General features: G+C 53.3%; 1 protein-coding gene across 2 annotated transcripts; it reads right to left on the bottom strand.

Moving 5' to 3' along the window:
- Positions 1-1,285: 1,285 nt before the first annotated feature.
- On the bottom strand, positions 1,286-17,630 carry SPI1 (Spi-1 proto-oncogene). Of its 2 annotated transcripts, none has more exons than XM_033860671.2 (5): positions 17,422-17,630; positions 15,003-15,102; positions 3,355-3,542; positions 2,420-2,582; positions 1,286-1,998 (listed from the first exon to the last, which is right to left on the bottom strand). In XM_033860671.2, exons 1-5 carry the CDS (start codon positions 17,464-17,466, stop codon positions 1,679-1,681), a joined length of 816 nt encoding a protein of 271 aa, XP_033716562.1. In that variant the 5' UTR covers positions 17,467-17,630; the 3' UTR covers positions 1,286-1,678. The 2 variants fall into 2 exon arrangements, with proteins under 2 accessions (XP_033716562.1, XP_033716563.1); XM_033860672.2 differs by having other exon boundaries at positions 15,003-15,099; positions 17,422-17,629.
- Between the last annotated feature and the right edge of the window lie 353 nt (positions 17,631-17,983).

The raw sequence follows: 17,983 nt of genomic DNA on the forward strand, positions 1-17,983 counted from the left end.
TACCATCCCTTTTAACACCAAAATCCATTCTTTTCTTCCATTTTAACCATATTTAAACCTCATCTCATGTTCCTGGGCCTTCTTTAAAAGGGGACTGGGCACCACTTTCCCTCTCTCGGGGCTCAGAGATCCACGTAGGGGGTGTCATGTTTGAGCTTCCCCAGTCTGAGTCCTCGGGGCGAGGAGGTGTGTGTGGGTGTCTGCCCCAACACGGATGGCCCCAGAATCTGGATTCTCTGAGGTCTGCAGGTTGTTGAGGAAAGTTCCCTCACTCCCAGGCTGTCGGCCACCTCTTCTTGCTACTGTCGGAAGCAAGACGCTTACAGGTTTCCCTGCTCATCCTTCTCTGGCTCTCCCCTGCTGTGCGCCAGGAGCCAGAGCAACCAGGCACTAGGGTACGTGGGAGGAGTTCACCCGCATCAGGGTCCTGCCAGCATGGATGCCGTGAGGACGGTCTGCGGCCAACGGGAGCTCCGAGGCTTCATTCCTGCTCCTGACCAAGCTGCACGTGACCCCCTTCCGGACACGTGAAGCTTCCCACCTCACACTGCCATGGTGGCCCACATGGGGTGGGATCAGGGATCCCACCCAGGAAGCCTCGTTGTGTGACCTTGGACAAGTTATTTGACCTCTATGAGCCTCAGTTTCCCAGTCTATAACATGGGATGATATTAGATTCCACTTCTCAAGGTTACCATGTAATAAATGGCCCGAAAATCCAGTGTTGTTGTCATTGTTAATTAATATCACCATCACTGGGGTCATAATCTAAAGGTTATGAGTTTAAGCTTCATTGAGGCATTAAGAAAAGAGAATTTATCAGGCGCAGAGGGCTTTTTTTTTTTTTTTTGCGGTACGCGGGCCTCTCACTGCTGTGGCCTCTCCCGTTGCGGAGCACAGGCTCCGGACGCGCAGGCTCGGCGGCCATGGCTCACGGGCCTAGCCGCTCCGCGGCATGTGGGATCTTCGCGGACCGGGGCACGAACCTGTGTCCCCTGCATCGGCAGGCGGACTCTCAACCACTGCGCCACCAGGGAAGCCCGCAGAGGGCTTTTTAATGATTTATTCCTCTAAGAACAACTAAGGATTCGTTCTTTCCACCGGCTCTGACTCCTAGTCAGGCACGAAGTGTCATCTTTCCTCACGTCCCCAGCAACCAGCATTGGGTAGTATCCTTGGTAAATGCCGGATGGACAGATGAGAAAAAGAGAGATCAGATGGGGGGCGGGGAGCAGACAAGGTGCACAAAAAATTTTAAAAGAGACTCTCTGTGCTGCAAGAGGACTCACTGAGAATAACTTTAATAACTGGTATTCCTGAGGAAGCTGATGGGGGAGAGGTGTGGAGAGAAAGGGATGCTTAAAGAGGAAGGTTCAATTTACACAAATACGATGACTTCGAACTCCCAAGGAAGCACCCCTGGTACTAAGGAAGCTGACCCTTGCTGGGGCCAGACGCCCAGGTGGCTTTCTGGAGCCGGGGCTGGAGTCCTGGTGGGAGGCGAAGCAGGGGTGTGGGCGGGGCTTGGAGGAGGAGGGGGTGGGCGGGGAGGCGAGGCCTGGCCCGCCCCAGTCCTGCCCCTGGCCCCTGGGAGCTTCCCCCCTGTGTCCGGCCGGGCGGGGGGTTAATGCTATGGCCAGAGGGGAGGCCTGGCGGCCCGGCGGGCTCGGGCCTGGGCTCAGTGGGGCGGGTGGCGCCGCTCGGCCAGGCCCCCGCGGCCCAGCACCTCCCCACTGAACTGGTAGGTGAGCTTCTTCTTGACTTTCTTGACCTCGCCCGTCTTGCCGTAGTTGCGAAGCGCGCGGGCCATCTTCTGGTAGGTCATCTTCTTGCGGTTGCCTTTCTGGATGCCCCAGCGGTGCGCCAGCGCCTCCTTGTGCTTGGACGAGAACTGGAAGGTGCCCTTGTCCTTGTCCACCCACCAGATGCTGTCCTTCATGTCGCCACTGCGCAGCAGGTCCAGCAGGAACTGGTACAGGCGGATCTTCTTCTTGCTGCCTGCGGCCGGAGGTGGTCAGCGCCCACGCGGGGACCCAGTCCGCCTCCCCCTGACGTGGGACCCCCCCCGGGGTGGTCTCTGGGGAAAGGTCACCAGCGAGCATGCGCACACCCACTGCCACGCTCGGCCTCGGCACACGTGCTCAGACACGTGCGCGGGGACAGACTGCCCCAGGCGCCCTCATTAAACACACGTGAAGACACATGTCGTCAAACACACACACACACACACACACACACACACACACACACACACACACCCCCACCCACCCACCCCCACCCCCCCCCCATACACACGCACTCAGCTCTGTGGCTTGACTGCCGAGTCCGTCGGCCTTGGCCGCGGTGGGTACGGGGCGCACGGACGAACCGGGTCACGGCTGGGCCCAGGCTGGGTCAGGGGTGGGACTGGGCCCCCTACCTGTCTCCCCGTGCAGCAGGCCAGGCCCTGGCTCCAGGCCGTCGGCCTCCCCGTCAGACACCTCCAGTGGGGGGCTCTGCCGCTCACCCTCCTCCTCATCCGAGCTGGGCTGAGCCGGGGACAGGGAGGGGTACGGGAGGCACATCCGGGGCAGGTAGGAGACCTGGAAAGGCGGCGGAAGGAGGGTTGAGGTCACTGAGGGGCAGTTCAAAGCTCAGGGCTGCCAGGTCGGGGTCGACTGCGTGAGAGAAGAGGGGGTGCTGGCGCGGGGCAGAGGGATTTGGGAGAAGGCTGGGCACCCTGAAGGTCAGGCGGGGTCACCCCACACAGGGGGCAGGTTATGGGGACAAGGGGCCCCTGAATTCCCACGCATCTCCCTGGTTCAGGGCGGCGTGGCCCGGGGAAGGAAGCGCACGGACCGGCAGCAGCCCTGGGGGGAAGAGGTGCTAGAGAGTCAGGCACTGGAGCGAACGGGGTTGTATAGGCGAGTGGCAAGGGCACCAAGAGGCGGTGGAGGTCCGTGAGGGTCGTGAAGGTCAGTGGAGGTCACTGACTGGGGTTAGGGTCGCTGGGGAGGAGGAGGGGCCGTAGAGGTCGGTGGAGGTCAGGGCACAGGGACTTGGGTGCCGGATCCGTGAGGGGTCAGCGAATGGGGGTCGGGAGGTGCCCAGGGCCGGGCCTTCAGGCTCGGGAGGATCAGTGGGGACGCGGGGATGATCTGGGCTCTGTCCATGGTGGGGCGAGAGGAGATAAGGGGTGTGGGGTCACGGGGTCAGTTGGGGGGTCAGGAGGCGGCCGTTGAAGCTCTGGCCGCCGTTGGCGCTGTGAGGCAGGAAGCTGAGTTGAGTAAGAGCCCGCGTCAGCTTCCTGCGAAGCGCCGGCCTCACCGCAGGCCACGGGCTGGGCTGGGCCAGGCCGGGTGGCCCCGCACGCACCTGGTGGCCAAGGCTGGCGTGGGTGGGCGCCATGGGTGTGTCGAGCACGTGCATCTGCTCCAGCTCCATGTGGCGGTAGAGCTGCTGCAGCTGCGGGGCCTGCACGCTCTGCAGCTCCGTGAAGTGGTTCTCGGGGAAGGTCTCGAACTCGCTGTGCATGTGGTGCGGGTGGAAGTCCCAGTAATGGTCTGGGGGGCAGGGCAGGAAAGGTTTATGCTAATTAAAGAATAATAATGCCAGGCCCGTGTCACCGTATAATAATCGCCACGGACCAGGCTGGACGGCAAGTTGACATTAATCACCTCACGCCCCACCCTGTTGTTTTCCGACCCCCATTCTATAGATGAGGATACTGAGGCTTGGAGGGGCTACATAGCACGCCTGCAGTCAAAGGTCTCATCCGTGGCAGAGCTGGGACCCAGGTCCGAGGCAAAGGCTGTGTTCTCAACAACCGTTCTACCCTGCCACGCGTGCGATCACAAGGACGCAGGCTTTTGAGCCAGAGTCCGAATCCTGGCTCTGCCGTTTACTTTGTGTGTGACCTCAAACGCGTGCATGGACCCCTCTGGCCTCCGTTGACTCACCTATAAAGTGGGGATAATAGTTACCGGGAGGATACACATGAGTTCACAGTTGTAAAACCTCCTAGGCCCAGAGCCAGCCCTTGGGGAATGTTGAGTCCCCTCTCCTCCCCTTAAGACCCAGCCGCGGTCCCTGAGCTGACTGGCTGCCCACCGTCACAGCTCACAGCCTTGTCACGTGGCCAAGGTGTGACTGCAAAGTCACGGGGCTGACATTCCTCACACGCCGGAACTTGTCTGGGCTCCCGGTGCCGCTCCCTCAAGGCCATGTCCTTGGGCAGCTCCACCTGTGTTCCAGCAAAGATGCGGGGACCCGAGGCTTTCCCAGAAACTCCCTGGTGGGTGCTTTCAGAGTCTGCGGTAGGGTGGCTTTGAGTTTGGGGAATAGCTACGTGCCACTGGGAGCCCTGCCTGGGACTGGAGCCGGCCTTCAACACGGTTTCTCTGGGCACCATTTCCAGGAACAAAAACTGCCACATGTCTGAGGACTTCCTGCGGTCCAAAAGAAGATGTGGTGATAAAGTGACAAGAGGGATTTTCTCGTGTGTCCAAAGAGGGAGTGTACAGGGTGCTAAGCCAGGTTGGCGTCTCCAGGACAAACACAGGGCCGCGTAGGGGGACCATCACCTGCCTGGTGTGCGTGTGCGTGTGTGTGTGTGTGTGTCTTTCTGTTTCTTTCTCACAAACACATACTCACACATCCCTAAGAAATGACATGTGTTGTTTTGGCTCTGCACTGGTTATCAGAAGACTCACTTTCAAATCTTGCTCTGTGGTGGCTTTGCTGTGTGACCCTGGACAAGACATTTTATCTCCCTGAGCCTCTGATTCCCCACTGCAAAAGTCAGAGACCCAACTGAGTGGTTACTGAGGTCCAGTCCACGTGTGGAATCATTTGAACCCACAATCCAGGCTCCCACCTCCGTGAAGCCGCATGGCATAGGAGAGAGAAAGTACATGATTTGGCCAGAGCTGGGTTCGAATCCTGGCTCTGCCACTTAGCCCTGAGCGACACCGGGCAGGTCATTCTACTTCTCTATGCCTGTTGCCTCAGTTGCGAGATGGAGCTAATAATTACACCCATCTCATAGGCTTGCTGTGAGGATTAAATGAGCTAATGCCCGCAAAGCACTTAGAACAGAACAGGACACAAAAGAAGACTCGGTAGAACATTAACTATCATCGTCATTATAGTAATTAGTATTATTAATGTTTAATGCTCGCTTTAGAGAGCCTAAGTCAGCACTTGAGCAAACAGCAGATGCTTTAATATGTGTGAGTTCCTCATCTTCCCTTGCTCTCTGCCACCTTAGTCTGTGGCCCAGAGAAATAGTTTGAGGGCCCTGGCTGTCACTTTCTCCCAGGGGCTGGAGTTGGGGGCCCAGCGCTGCACCGAGGGCAGGGACTGGTTTTGTTCGCCTCTGTATTCCCAGTGCCTAGATGCAGTAGGCACTGAACAAACATTTCTGGAATGAATGAATGAATGAGTAAATCCTATCCTCTTAAGAACTCTGACTCTCCTTCAGAAAATTATCCAAATCTGAAGGGAAAACAAAACACAGCAACATTGAATTTGTACTTTCATCTTGCTGTGAGTTAACAAGACCCAGAAATTCTCCACTTGCTCTGGGAGGGTTCGCTTTGTCTTTTAGCGAGGGGCTCTTTGGGGCCCTGGGATTTGGTGAGTGGATCCAGGTTCCTCTTTAGCTGTAGAGCTGCCCTCCGGCCCCACTCCTGGCCCTTCCCATTTTTGCCTTCTCCTGCCCAGGCTGAAGTGCCCAGATTGTTATAGGATGCTGTGTCCTGCCCACCGACCCCACATGCTCACACCTACTCCAGTTCTGGGCTGGGGATCCCCTGTGTTCTGTCTTTCTCTCCTGCTCCCCACTTTTGTTCTAGCTCCTCCTGAGACCCATGGGCTCACTCTGGTGGGCCCAGCCTGAGGCCAGCACTTTCCATAGCAGGTCTCAGTACACCCTCGTTGGAGTCACTTTGGGGGCTGGAAAAGCCCCAGCCCACTGGAGACCCACGGAATCATCAGCGCCAACAGGAGACCTGGGAATCTGGCCTTTAAGAGGATCCTAAGGAGGTTCCTTGGCTCACTGAGGCTCTGGAACCCTGCCCCAGGGTCCCCTGAAAGCTGCAACAGAGACTCTTGGGCTACAATTAAGGTTTCAAAAAGCCCAATGGAAACCTTGCCTTTACCCTTGATTTGAGGGCTTAGCATTTATGTAATAAATGCTGTCTGTTTGGTAGGCAGAGGCGTTCCAAGGATGGGGCCCTCTGAAGGAACACAATGCCAGGAGTCCATCCTAATGCAAAGGGCAGCACTCCTGGGCTCTTTGGACCTCATTTCTGGATGACTGTTCATGAATGCATTGCTTTATCCCTTTTTGTCACTTCAAGAGGTCACCCAGACTATCCTGCAACTTCTGCCCCTTTAGCATGAACTCTGCTCCTCAAAAGAATGTAGTGTGCTTTGCATATCTGGAGATAGCTCTGGACCCTCCCTTCTACAGCCTGTTAGGCACCCAACACGTACTAGGCCTCAATCAATATTTGATTAAGTGACCAATAAATGTTAACTTTTAATGTGTTTTTTATGTACCAGGCACTATGCTAAGTACTTAATCCACATTATCTCATTTAATCCTCACCCTAGCTCTGACAAGGTGGCCACTATAGTATGATATTCCTTTTGCATATGAGGAAACTGTGACTCAAAGGCATTAAGTCCCTTGTCCATAGACAGTCATTGGTAGAGTCAGGATCCAAACCCACCTGTGTATGACTCCAGGAACTAAACTCTTACCACTACGCCATACCACCTCTCAGGAAAAAGACTGCTAAGGAAAGCTTTAAGTAAGGCCCTTGGTGACAGAGAGAATTTACAGGCTGCTCTTATCCATCTGTCTGTCTACCGTCATTTACCCCTCATTCATTATTCATCATCCGTCCATCCACCCATCCATCATCCACCCATCATCCATCCATCCACCCATCACCCATCCGTCCACCCATCCATCATCCACCCATCATCCGTCCATCCACCCATCCATCATCCACCCATCCATCCGTCCTTCCACCCATCCATCCATCCATCCACCCATCCATCATCCATCCATCATCCATCCATCCACCCATCCATCCGTCCATCCACCCATCCATCATCCAACCATCATCCATCCGTCCACCCATCCATCCGTCCTTCTACCCATCCATCCGTCCATCCATCATCCACCCATCACCCATCCGTCCACCCATCCATCATCCAACCATAATCCATCTATCATCCACCCATTCATCATCCATCATTTAATCCATCCATCCATTATCCATCCATCCATCCTTCCATCCATCATTGAACCTTCATTCATCCAGCCAACAATTACCCATTTACCAAAATCTTTCACTTTCTCCCTGTAAACCAGCTCCCAATCTGGGACCAAAGTCCTGCCCACACATTCCTATTCTAACTCAGTTTTTTGGTGTCACTAATACCTGCATGTCACTAGGACAAAAATAAAATGATATTTAAAACAACCCCCCGCCCCCCTCCCCGCCACACACACAAAATTCAAGCCTTAAGTGTCATTCAGTTGACCTTTTCTCCTCAGAGCAGAAACCCCAGCCTGAAGCCAGGGCTCACCCCAGGGAAGGAGAAGTAAGATCAAGATAAGAGAAGGAAGATGAGGAATTAAGAAAGCAAGGGATGAGAAGAAAACCTTCACAGGAAATCACAGACCAGTGGACGAGGGCTCCTTAAGCCCAGCCCTCCTGCAAATTGTTCAGATATGGAAACTGAGGGCCAGAGAGCAGAGAGTTCCGGGTCTCATGTTTCTTGTTACTTTCTACATCGTATCCTAACTATTAAGGTTTTAGTTATTTCCCTTGTTACAAAGATATAGGACCTGTGTTTTATTCACTCTACAGCACCTAGCAATGTGCCTGGCATGTAAAAGATGCTTAGCATATATTTATTAGATGTATAAGTCAGTGGGAGATGCATGGAGGGTTTGGTGGGGGGAAGGAAGAACACTTGGAAAGGTGAATGAATGGATGATTAGATGAATATGTGAATAAATTGGTGGATGGTCTATTGTATGAAAAGATGAATAAGTGTTTGGGAAGATAGAAGGACAAGAGAAGGGTCATACTTTGGAACTCCATTTCCTTCAACAATCCCACTGCAAATAGCAAATCCTATCACAGCCATTAGGATGGCTACTATCAAAAAACAGAACAACAAGGACCTACTGTATAGTGCAGAGAATTATATTCAATATCTTGTAATAACCTATAATGGAAAAGAATCTGAAAAAGAATATATATAACTCAGTGAATCACTTTGTTGTACACCTGAAACTAACACAACATTGTAAATTATCTATACTTCAATTTAAAAAATGGTTTAAAAAACAGAAAATAGGGGGCTTCCCATGTGGCGCAATAGTTGAGAGTCCGCCTGCCGATGCAGGGGACGCGGGTTCGTGCCCCGGTCCGGGAGGATCCCACATGCCGCGGAGCGGCTGGGCCCGTGAGCCATGGCCGCTGAGCCTGCGCGTCCGGAGCCTGTGCTCCGCAACGGGAGAGGCCACAGCAGTGAGAGCCCGCGTACCACACACACACAAAAAAAAACAGAAAATAACAAGTGTTGGCAAGGATGTGGAGAAATGGAATCCCTGTGCAGTGTTGGTAGGAATGTAAAATGGTGCAGCCACTATGGAAAACAGTATGGTGGGTCCTCAAAAAATTAAAAATAGAATTACCTTATAATCCAACAGTTCCACTTCTGGGTATATATCCCAAAAGAACTGAAAGCAGGATCTCAAAAAGATATTTTTATACCCATGTTCACAGCAGCATTGCTCACAATAGCCAAAAGGTAGAAGCAAGTCACGTGTCCATCAAGAGATGGATGGATAAACAAAATGTGGTATAAACGTATGATGGAATATTATCCAGCTTTAAAAAGGAAGGAAATTCTGACCTATGCTGCAACGTCGATGAACCTTGAGGATATTTTATGCTCAGTAAAATAAGCCAGTCACAAAAAGAGAGATACTGCATGATTCCATGAATATGAAGTAGTTACTGTAGTCAAGTTCATAGAAACAGAAAGTAGAATGGTGGTTGCCAGGGTCTGAGGGGAGGGGGCAATGGGGAGTTATTGTCTAATTGGTACAGAGTGTCAGTTTTGCAAGATGAAAAGAGTTCTGGGGATGGATGGTGGTGACGGTTGCACAACAATGTAAATGTTCTTAATGCCACTGAACTGTACATTTGAAAATGGTTAAGATAGTAAATTTTAAATTATGTGCATTTTATCACAGTTTAAAAATAATAATAATAAATAGCAAATTCTGTGAGCTCTACCTTCAGAATCTATCCTAAATCTGTCTGCTCCTTTCCTTTTTTTCCTTTTCTTTTTTTTTTGGCCACGCTGTGTGGCTTGTGGGATTTTAGTTCCCCAACCAGGGATCGAACCTGGGCTCTCAGCAGCGAGAGCACAGAGTCCTAACCACTGGACCGCCAGGGAAGTCCCTGTCTGCTCCTTTCTGTCTCTCTCGCCACCACCCTTGTCCAAGCCACCGTCATCTCTCGCCTGGATTATTCCAGTGGTTTTCTACTGTGCTTTCCCCCCGTTCCTACTCTTGTCTCCTCTCCATCTACTCTCCACACAGCAGCCAGAGTGATCTGTTTAAAAGCTTATTCAGTGGAACCACTAGGTATTGGGAGAAGATACTGAAAACTTCCAGAGAGACAAAACAAAACCAAACAGAAAAAAAAACAAAAAACAAAAAAATCACCAAAAATGGTTACATTCAAAAAGAGGACATAGAATGACATCAGATTTCCTAAGAAAAACTCTAGTAACCAGAGGACAGTAGAGAAATGCTTTCAATTTCAGTGAGAAAAAAAATGATTTTCAACTTAGATTTCTGTACACAGCCAAACTATTGTTAATCAAGTGAGAGCATAAAGACACCAGGTAAAACAAACAACAAGAACAAAACCTTACCTCCCATACATCCTTTCTTAGGAGAGTATAATGAGAAGAGCAATAAATCCTTATATAGTGTTCACTGTTCTAAGCATTTTAACTGTAGCAACTCATTCCTTCCTTACAGCAATCCTGTGAAGTAGGTATCATTAAGAAGAAGTTGAAGGACTTCCCTGGTGGCGCAGTGGTTAAGAATCCGCCTGCCAATGCAGGAGACATGGGTTCGAGCCCTGGTCCGGGAAGATCCCACGTGCCGCGGAGCAACTAAGCCCGTACGCCACAACTACTGAACCTGTGCCCTAGAGCCCGTGAGCCACAACTACTGAGTCTGTGTGCCACAACTACTGAAGCCTGTGTGCCTGAGCCGGAGCTCCGCAACAAGAGAAGCCACCGCAATGAGAAGCCTGCGCACTGCAATGAAGAGTAGCCCCCCTCGCGGCAACTAGAGAAAACCCACGCCCAGCAACGAAGACCCAACCCAGCCAAAAATAAATAAATAAATTTATAAAAAGAAAGAAGAAGTTGGGGCACAGAGGGGTGAGATGTCTTGCCCCAGGTCACCCCACCCAGTAGTGAGGAGTTGGGGTGTGACTCCCAGCAGCCTGGTTGCAGCGTGAGGTCTCCATCTCCCTGCTACACTGACCCTCAGAAACACAGCGACGAGAAAGTACAGGTAATCAAAGTACGCCATGTGGCTCAGCTGTGAGTAATATTCACATGGTCCTAATAATGGAAAATTCAGATACTGATTTAACAAAAGTTAGAATACAGAGGAAGACAAACACTGTATGATCTCACTTATAGGTGGAATCTAAAGAAAAAGCTAAATTCAGAAAAAGAGATCAGATTTGTGGTTGCCAGAAGTAGTGGTGGGGAGAGGGACAGGGGAAATTGGGTGATGGTGGTCTAAGGTACAAACTTCCAGGTGTAAGATAAATAAGTCCTGGGGATGTTATGTACACGATGACTATAGTTAACACTGCTGTGTGGCAACTTTGAAAGTCAAGAGAGTTTCGCCTAAAAGTTCTCATTACAAGGGGAAAAAAATTCTTTTGTAAGTATATGAGGTGATGGATGTTAACTAAACTTATGTGGTAATCATTTCACAATGTACATGTGTGTGAGGTCATTATGCTGTCACACGTTACACTTATACACTTACGTTGTATGCCCATTACAGTAATAAAATGATAAAGAAGGGAAAAAGTTACTATAAGTATCTTGGTATATGTGGAGAAGTGTGAGTGTGAGTGTGTGTGTGTGTGTTATAAATACCTAGAAAGTCAAGTTCTCATCTTTCATAGTACAAGTGAACAGATGCCTCAAAGTAAAAAATCAAGCTAGATTCATCTCCACCTAGCATATAGAAAGTACTCAATAAATGTATGTGAATGAATAAATAAAGGCTGTTCTAAGTCTCTATTTCAAATCTTCATATATACACTTACATAGCCCTGTAATAGAAAGACTAGAGAAATAGCTTTTATCTATCTCTGGTTGTTATGTATGCCATGGAGGAATGACTATGATAAGTTTATGTAAAAAGTAGCAGATTGCAGAACAGTATGACACTACAGTCCACTTTTGAACGGATAGAATATGCACATGTGGACGTATACACTTACAAACATACAGGATTATACAGTCAAATAAAATATCTGCAAGGATAGACCAAGGTGCTGTCAGGGAAGAATAAGAACGGGAAGAGGCTAATATTTCGCTTGCTATGCTGTTGTATTTTAAAATTGTTTGCAATGGGTATTTCTTGTTTTAATAATTAAAATTAAACACTTACAATTTATTTAGATTTTTACCACACACACACACACACACACACACACACACACAAAGATTATTCAGATCATGTCATTTCCCTGCTCAGAACCCTCCAATGGCTTCCCATTAGATGCAGGATAAAACCCAAACTTCTGCCACGGCCATCACGCCCTGGGTGATCTGCCCCCTGCAGACCCCTCTGGCTTCATTTTGTTTCTGCCCCCCTGTGCTCACTGGCCACTCTGGTCCTCGGGGGAGGTCCCTCCTGCTCTTGCACTTGCTGTTCTCTCTCCCTAGAACACCTGTCCCTACCTGCCTTGACATTCATGTTCCTTCCCTGCACTCAGATTTCCACTCAGCTGCCACCTCCTCACAGGCCTTCCTTGACCACCCAGTTAAAGTGTCCCCCACCTAGACACTCCGAATCACGTTACTCTACTTTCCATAGGACTTATTAGTACATGTCTGTTAGTTTGATTTTTCACTGTCTCTCTCCCTCACTGGACTGTAAGCTCTACAAGGGCAGTGGCCTTGCCTGGCCTGCTCATCATGGAACCTCCAGTGCCTAGAACAGTTTCTGGCGAATGGCATATAATCAGAGGTTATTTGGTGGATGGACAAATGAGGGGATGAGTGGACAAGTGGATAGGACAATAAGTGTTGGAAGAATGGGTGGGTGGCTGGTGGGTGGGAGGGGAGTGGATGGATGGATGAGTGGGTGCCTGGCTGGCTGTCATCTGGGGCATTGGAAAATGACCCACTTGATCTGTCACAGAACCTTCTGTGCTTCTCTACTCTCTCAGCTGCTTCATCCCTTCCGCCTGGGGGGATTCAGTAAAGCTAACATACTATGTCCTGAAAGTTTACTGGGCCTTGTACTCAGTATATTACCTCACATATTACATGTGTTAACCTCATTTAATCATTGCAACTCTGTGGAGTGTTTTCATGCCCTCAGTTTTATAGATGAAGAAACAGGGGCTTAGAGGGGTTAAGTCACTTGCTCCAAGGTTACACACTAGTGAGTGATGGAGCCAGGACTAGACCCAGGTCTGGCCCCAGTGCCTTTTCACTAAGCCTCACCACCTAAAAATACAGATGCAGAGGACGTGCAGGAACAGGTGGAAGAATGTGCGGGTGTCTCTACTCTTGAGTCTTCAGAGAATACCTTCCAAAAGATATTAAGAAGGGACAGAACAGATGGCCCGGTGGGCCGTGATGGCAGGGGTGTGGCGGGGAGGCGGGGGTTGTGAATAGGGACCAGAACACCTGGGGACACTGGAGGAGTCTATGAAGGGTTTGGGTCTGAAGGACCCAAATGGGGAGCTCACACATCCAATTAGGAGTCACTCCTAGAGCCCCACCCCAGATATAAGGGATCTGCCTGGTCACTGAGCCAGGAAAGCACTGGCTTTCTCTAAAGTGCTCACTCCATCAGCCCACCCCAGGCCTAGCTGGTTTCTAGATATATAAACCCATAGCACACCCATATCACAGGAGGAGAAAATGAGGCTTCAATAGACCCAAAAGAAATGCACCCAAACCCAATGAAACCGCGAAGGGGTCAGGCCAGAGGAGAAAGGATCCCTAATGCTGGAAGGGGTCAGAAGTAGCCCTGAGCTTGCTGGGACCCGAGCTGTCCTGCTGCCTGAAGCCACCAGGGGGCGCCAGTCCTCAAACAGGGACTTTCTCTGGTCCCGAACTGCTTGGTGGAAGGGTGTGTGCGCAGGTCTCTGGATCAGGGAGACCCACCCCTTGACCCTGGCAGCGGGGGGATCTGGGGATAGAGTTGGATGAGGGACACTCTCTAAATTGTCTGGATTTTCCACAGAGAGGATGCATTTCTTGTAGAATTATAAACAAGCTTAAACGGATGAGAAAAAGGGTATTTTTAAAGACTTTCTAGCCCTAGAGCTCTGAAAGAAGCCTGTGTGTTCCCATATATGACCTTGAAGTACATCCACCACCTACTCCCAAGACACGGCTTCTAGGTATAGTCTTTATAGTAGTTGTCAGGTGTGAGTTCCAGTTGAAACCGTTCGCAAGGTTTGGCATCTGGATGTGAGGGCCCTAAATAAGGACTCGCCACAAATGGCATCTCTGGGTGTGGCCGTCAGGTTTAAACGGCCATAGATATGCCAGCAGAATGGAGGTGTGAATGGCTCCCAGGTGTGGCCCTCAGGTGTGAAACCTTCCTCAGCTGTGGCACATAGCACACCTGTCCCTCTGGGACTGCAGAAACCCCAGTGTCTGGCCTGCCCAGGTCTCAGACCCCCCGAAGAATCCTCCAGTGAAGACCCATTAACTAGGCCACCTGGCCTTTGGTTCAGAGATGTCTCATCGCTATACCAAGATCCACCTCAGGTAACCTCTCTTATCTCCCTGCCCAGGTCCCAGGCGTTGAAGGCCTCTCTCTCCTCCCCTGAATTTGCTTCAGGAACAAGGCTGAGCCTTGGGGGAGCACAGTTAGGCCCAGATGGAAAACGCCCCTGGCCCAGGCCCCATCCTCGCCCCCGCCCCGAACAGACTGGGGTCTTCAGCCCCTACTGAATGAGGAGTCCTCAGAGCCTTTCCTTCAGCTCAGCAGCTCTCACATAGGAGCGGTTCTGCCCCCCCAGGGGACACTTGGCAATGCCGGAGACATTTTTGGTTGTCATGATTGGCAGTACTGCTGGCATCTAGTGGGTGGAAGCCAGAGATGCTGCCAGATATCCTACAATGCACAAGACAGGCCTCACAACATAGCGTTATCCAGCCCAAATGTCAATAGACAAATTCTGCTAGCCACGCACAGCAGGGAGCGGGGCTGCCCCAGCAAGGAGATGAGGGGTTAGTGTGTGTATGTGAGACAAGAACGGAGAGGAAGACGGGGAATTGGGGGAGGGGAAGGTGGAAAAGCACTGGGCCTGGAGCAGACCGACAGAGCTGGAACCCACTGACCGGCTGTGCCACCTTGTACAAGTCCCGTAGCTGCTTAGCTTGTTTCCTCGTGTGTAAAAAGGCCAAAAGGGTTGGACAAGAAGATAGATGTAGAAGAAGCTAACCCGTGCCTGGATACAGCCAGGATCCTCCATAAATGCAGGCTGGGGGTGTGGGGTGTTGGGAAGCAGGACTGTCGGGGGTCAGGAGAGTGAATTCACATCCCCAAGAGCTAACTGGATCTGATTCTCAGAGTTCCAAAGAAGCCCTGGGAATGAGGCTTCTTTCCCTTCTCCCCGGAACCCAGCCGTGCTTGGGCGCGCAGGCCAGGCTGGGGAAGTGGGGCTGGGCCGGGGCCCGGTACTCACCGCTGTGGCTCTCTCCATCACTGCTGAGATAGGGGTAATATTCGTGCGTTTGGCGTTGGTAGAGATCCGTGTCATAGGGAACTAGATCTTCCGATGGCTGCTGAGAGAGGAGGGTGTCAGGGCTGGGAATGTGGCCGGGAGACCGTCTGTATCAGGCTTACAGCCCTCTCTCTGCTTGGAACTGGGAGAGGCCATAGAGAGAGGTAGAGGGGGACCCAGGGGAGCAAGAGCCTTGGCTCCTGCAGAAAGGGGGTGACAGGGACCCTGGAGGTCAGAGGTCAAAAGAGGACCAGGTCTGAGAGGACAGCCCGTCACCTCATACTCACATTCTAGCGTGTGCCCGGATCCCAGCCACACGCACGCACCCTCTCACGGTCACACTGATATGCCTACACCCCCCAAACACATACATACTCCCCGTGACACACTTCTACCCACACTCTTACATGCGAACTCTCACACCCCCGTCCACTCACAGCCCTCACACTCGCTCTGGGGGTCACTCACACTTACACACGCTTGTCGTCACACACACACACCCCATTATGCACCCACTTGTAGGCACACGCAGCGTCACTGGGATTAACACACGTATCCACCCACTTGCCTGCAAATGCATTAACCCACACACTCATACCCACACCCTTCCTCGGTCACTCTCACTCCACCTACACACTCACGCCACGGCACACACGCTTGTCGTCCTGCTACAGCCCCGCCCTGACACCCACTCTCTCTCTTAGCCGGTGCCCAGGGCCACCACCATTAGCAGTGGCCGTTCACACTGATGGAATTTACAGGACTCACCCAGGCAGGGGCAGGTTTGGGGGCCTCTCCCTCCTCCCCCCTCCTCCTGACACGCTCCCTGGGATGCTCCCTGGTCTTCCTCCCCCCACCCCCACCCCACTGGCATAGGGAATGCTCCCGGAGGCTTCCCAGCAGTCATCAGGCCTTTCCTCGCCCACACAGTGTGAGCCCGAGGATTGCACAACAGTAACTCCGGCCCTCAGGGCTTGGTTCGGCAACCAGGGCTGCCTTGGTAGCCCACCCTCCAAGGACCCACTCTGAGTAGCCCCTGGGCTGGGGCGCGGTGTGGGAGCCCAAGGGGATGTGCCTCCTGCCCCGCTCTAGCTGGAGTTCAGGGATTCAGAGGTCAAGGGTCAGAGACAGGGTGGCCAAACCCCAGGGCCTGTGGCTTTCTGGAGGTAGGGCTGGCTCTCCTCGGGACCACCTCTGTCACCACTGCTGGCCCCCAGGTCGGCGGAGGGTGGGCCAGGGCCAGGTGCCGAAGGGCTGGCTGGTTCTGAGTCCGACCCAGGGAGGAGCCTGGCACTGGGCTTGGAGGCAGCGCAACCCCACAGCAGGATGTCAAGCCCGGGGTGCCTCCCCCAGGCTCTGAGGCCCCGCTGGGGTGGGGCGGGGGGAAGGGAGCTGCCTCCAGGCCGGGAAAGCTGAGTCAGGTGGGCAGGTCCTGCCAAGCCCTTCCCGTCTCCCCCCAGGGCTCCCCACCCCTGCTGAGTTGGGTCAGGGTAGGAAAAGGGAGAGGGGTCCTCTCAGAGGGCCCGGGCCTGACACCTGCCGAAGGCTGCAACTGTCACTGAGGGCAGCAGCAGAGGGGGTCTGCCCCAGACGGCTGCCCTTCCCTCCCCGGGGTCCCCCGGGACTCCTGCTTCTTCACCTCCAGCCTCAGCCCTGCCCCCACTCCAGGCTCCCCCCTTGACCTCCCCCAGCTCCCACCCCAGCCCCAATCTCAGCCCCGGGGTGTCCCCAGCACCAGCCCCTGCCCTCCACTCCCTGATCCCCAGCCAGAGCCCACCCCTAACTGCGTGGCTAGCCTCTGCTCCCCTCACTGCTCCGGCCCAGCGCCTGCCCCGACCCCTGCCTCTGCCACTCAGGGTCCAGGGCCCAAGCCCCAGACCCTTGGGGCAACAACCGTGTCCTCTGTACCAGGCCCCAGGCTGGCTGGTGGGGACCCAGGCTTAAGGCAGCCTCAGTCTCCAGAAGCACCCAGGCCACCTCTGGCCTCTTGCCGCCTGCCCTCAAGCCCGTACCGTCCTGGGGACTGGCATCCCCCCCCACACCAGTCTCCCCATTTCCTCCGCCACCACCTCCCTGCCGCCACCCTCACCATCCTCAGCCCTGCACCCTGCCGTGGAGCTCCGGCCTGCCACCCGAGCCCCATCTATAAATAACCGTTCAGGCCCCACCGATCACAGCTCCACCATGGGCTCAGCCCTCAGCCCGCCAGGGCACGCTCCGAGAAAGCCAATGGCCCCCTTGCTGGGTCTCAGGCCGGGAGCTCCAGGGAGGAAACACCAACTTCCCACTGATAGTGGGAGGGCAGCCGGCGGGCTGGCAGGCAGGCGGGTGGGCGTCCGAGGGCCACAGGTTGGGCTGGCGGAGGAGCCCCAATACTCACAGGGGGGACGAGGGGAAACCCTTCCATTTTGCACGCCTGTAACATCCAGCCGAGCTCCGAGCCGGTCAGGTCCCCTGCCTTGGTGGGGGCCAGTGCGGAGCCCCTGGGGATGGGGCGCCCCGTCGGGGGCTGGACGGACTCAGGGCGGGTACAGGGCTCAGGCCTGCCCCTTGAGCTACAGGAGCCCTGGGTGAGCCCCCTCCCTTGACATTGCAGGGCCAGCGCAAGTTCCTGATTTTATCGAAGGCCTGCCGCTGGGAGATAGTCCCCTTGGGGTGACATCACCACCCCAGCCCGTTTGCATAAATCTCTTGCGCTACAGGAAGTCTCTGGCCGGCTGGGGCAGGTGGTGCTCCAGGGGCTGGCCTGGGAGGCCATGGGGGCCAGGCCCCCTGCCCAGAGGAAGCTGGGACTGTGAGGGGCGGCCTTGAGGGCTAGGGTGGGAGGAAGAGTGGGAGGGAGGAAGGCTGCCTCCACCACCGGAGGCCTTTCCTGCACCCGGGCCCTGCAGAGGCTCTCTAACCTCTAACCCCTAACCCCACAAATACCTGCTTCTCTTGAG

The sequence above is a fragment of the Tursiops truncatus genome, chromosome 8, assembly GCF_011762595.2.
Source record: "Tursiops truncatus isolate mTurTru1 chromosome 8, mTurTru1.mat.Y, whole genome shotgun sequence".
NCBI classification, from domain to species: domain Eukaryota; kingdom Metazoa; phylum Chordata; class Mammalia; order Artiodactyla; family Delphinidae; genus Tursiops; species Tursiops truncatus.

What these genes read in the sequence shown, in the direction of transcription:
- SPI1 (XM_033860671.2), bottom strand. Translation starts at nt 17,466, where the DNA reads ATGTTACAGGCGTGCAAAATGGAAGGGTTTCCCCTCGTCCCCCCT. An exon ending in TGATGGAGAGAGCCACAGCG is followed by an intron (nt 3,543 to 15,002) that starts GTGAGTACCGGG and finishes CCTGCCCCCCAG; the next exon opens with ACCATTACTGGGACTTCCAC. An exon ending in ACGCCAGCCTTGGCCACCAG is followed by an intron (nt 2,583 to 3,354) that starts GTGCGTGCGGGG and finishes CCGCCTTTCCAG; the next exon opens with GTCTCCTACCTGCCCCGGAT.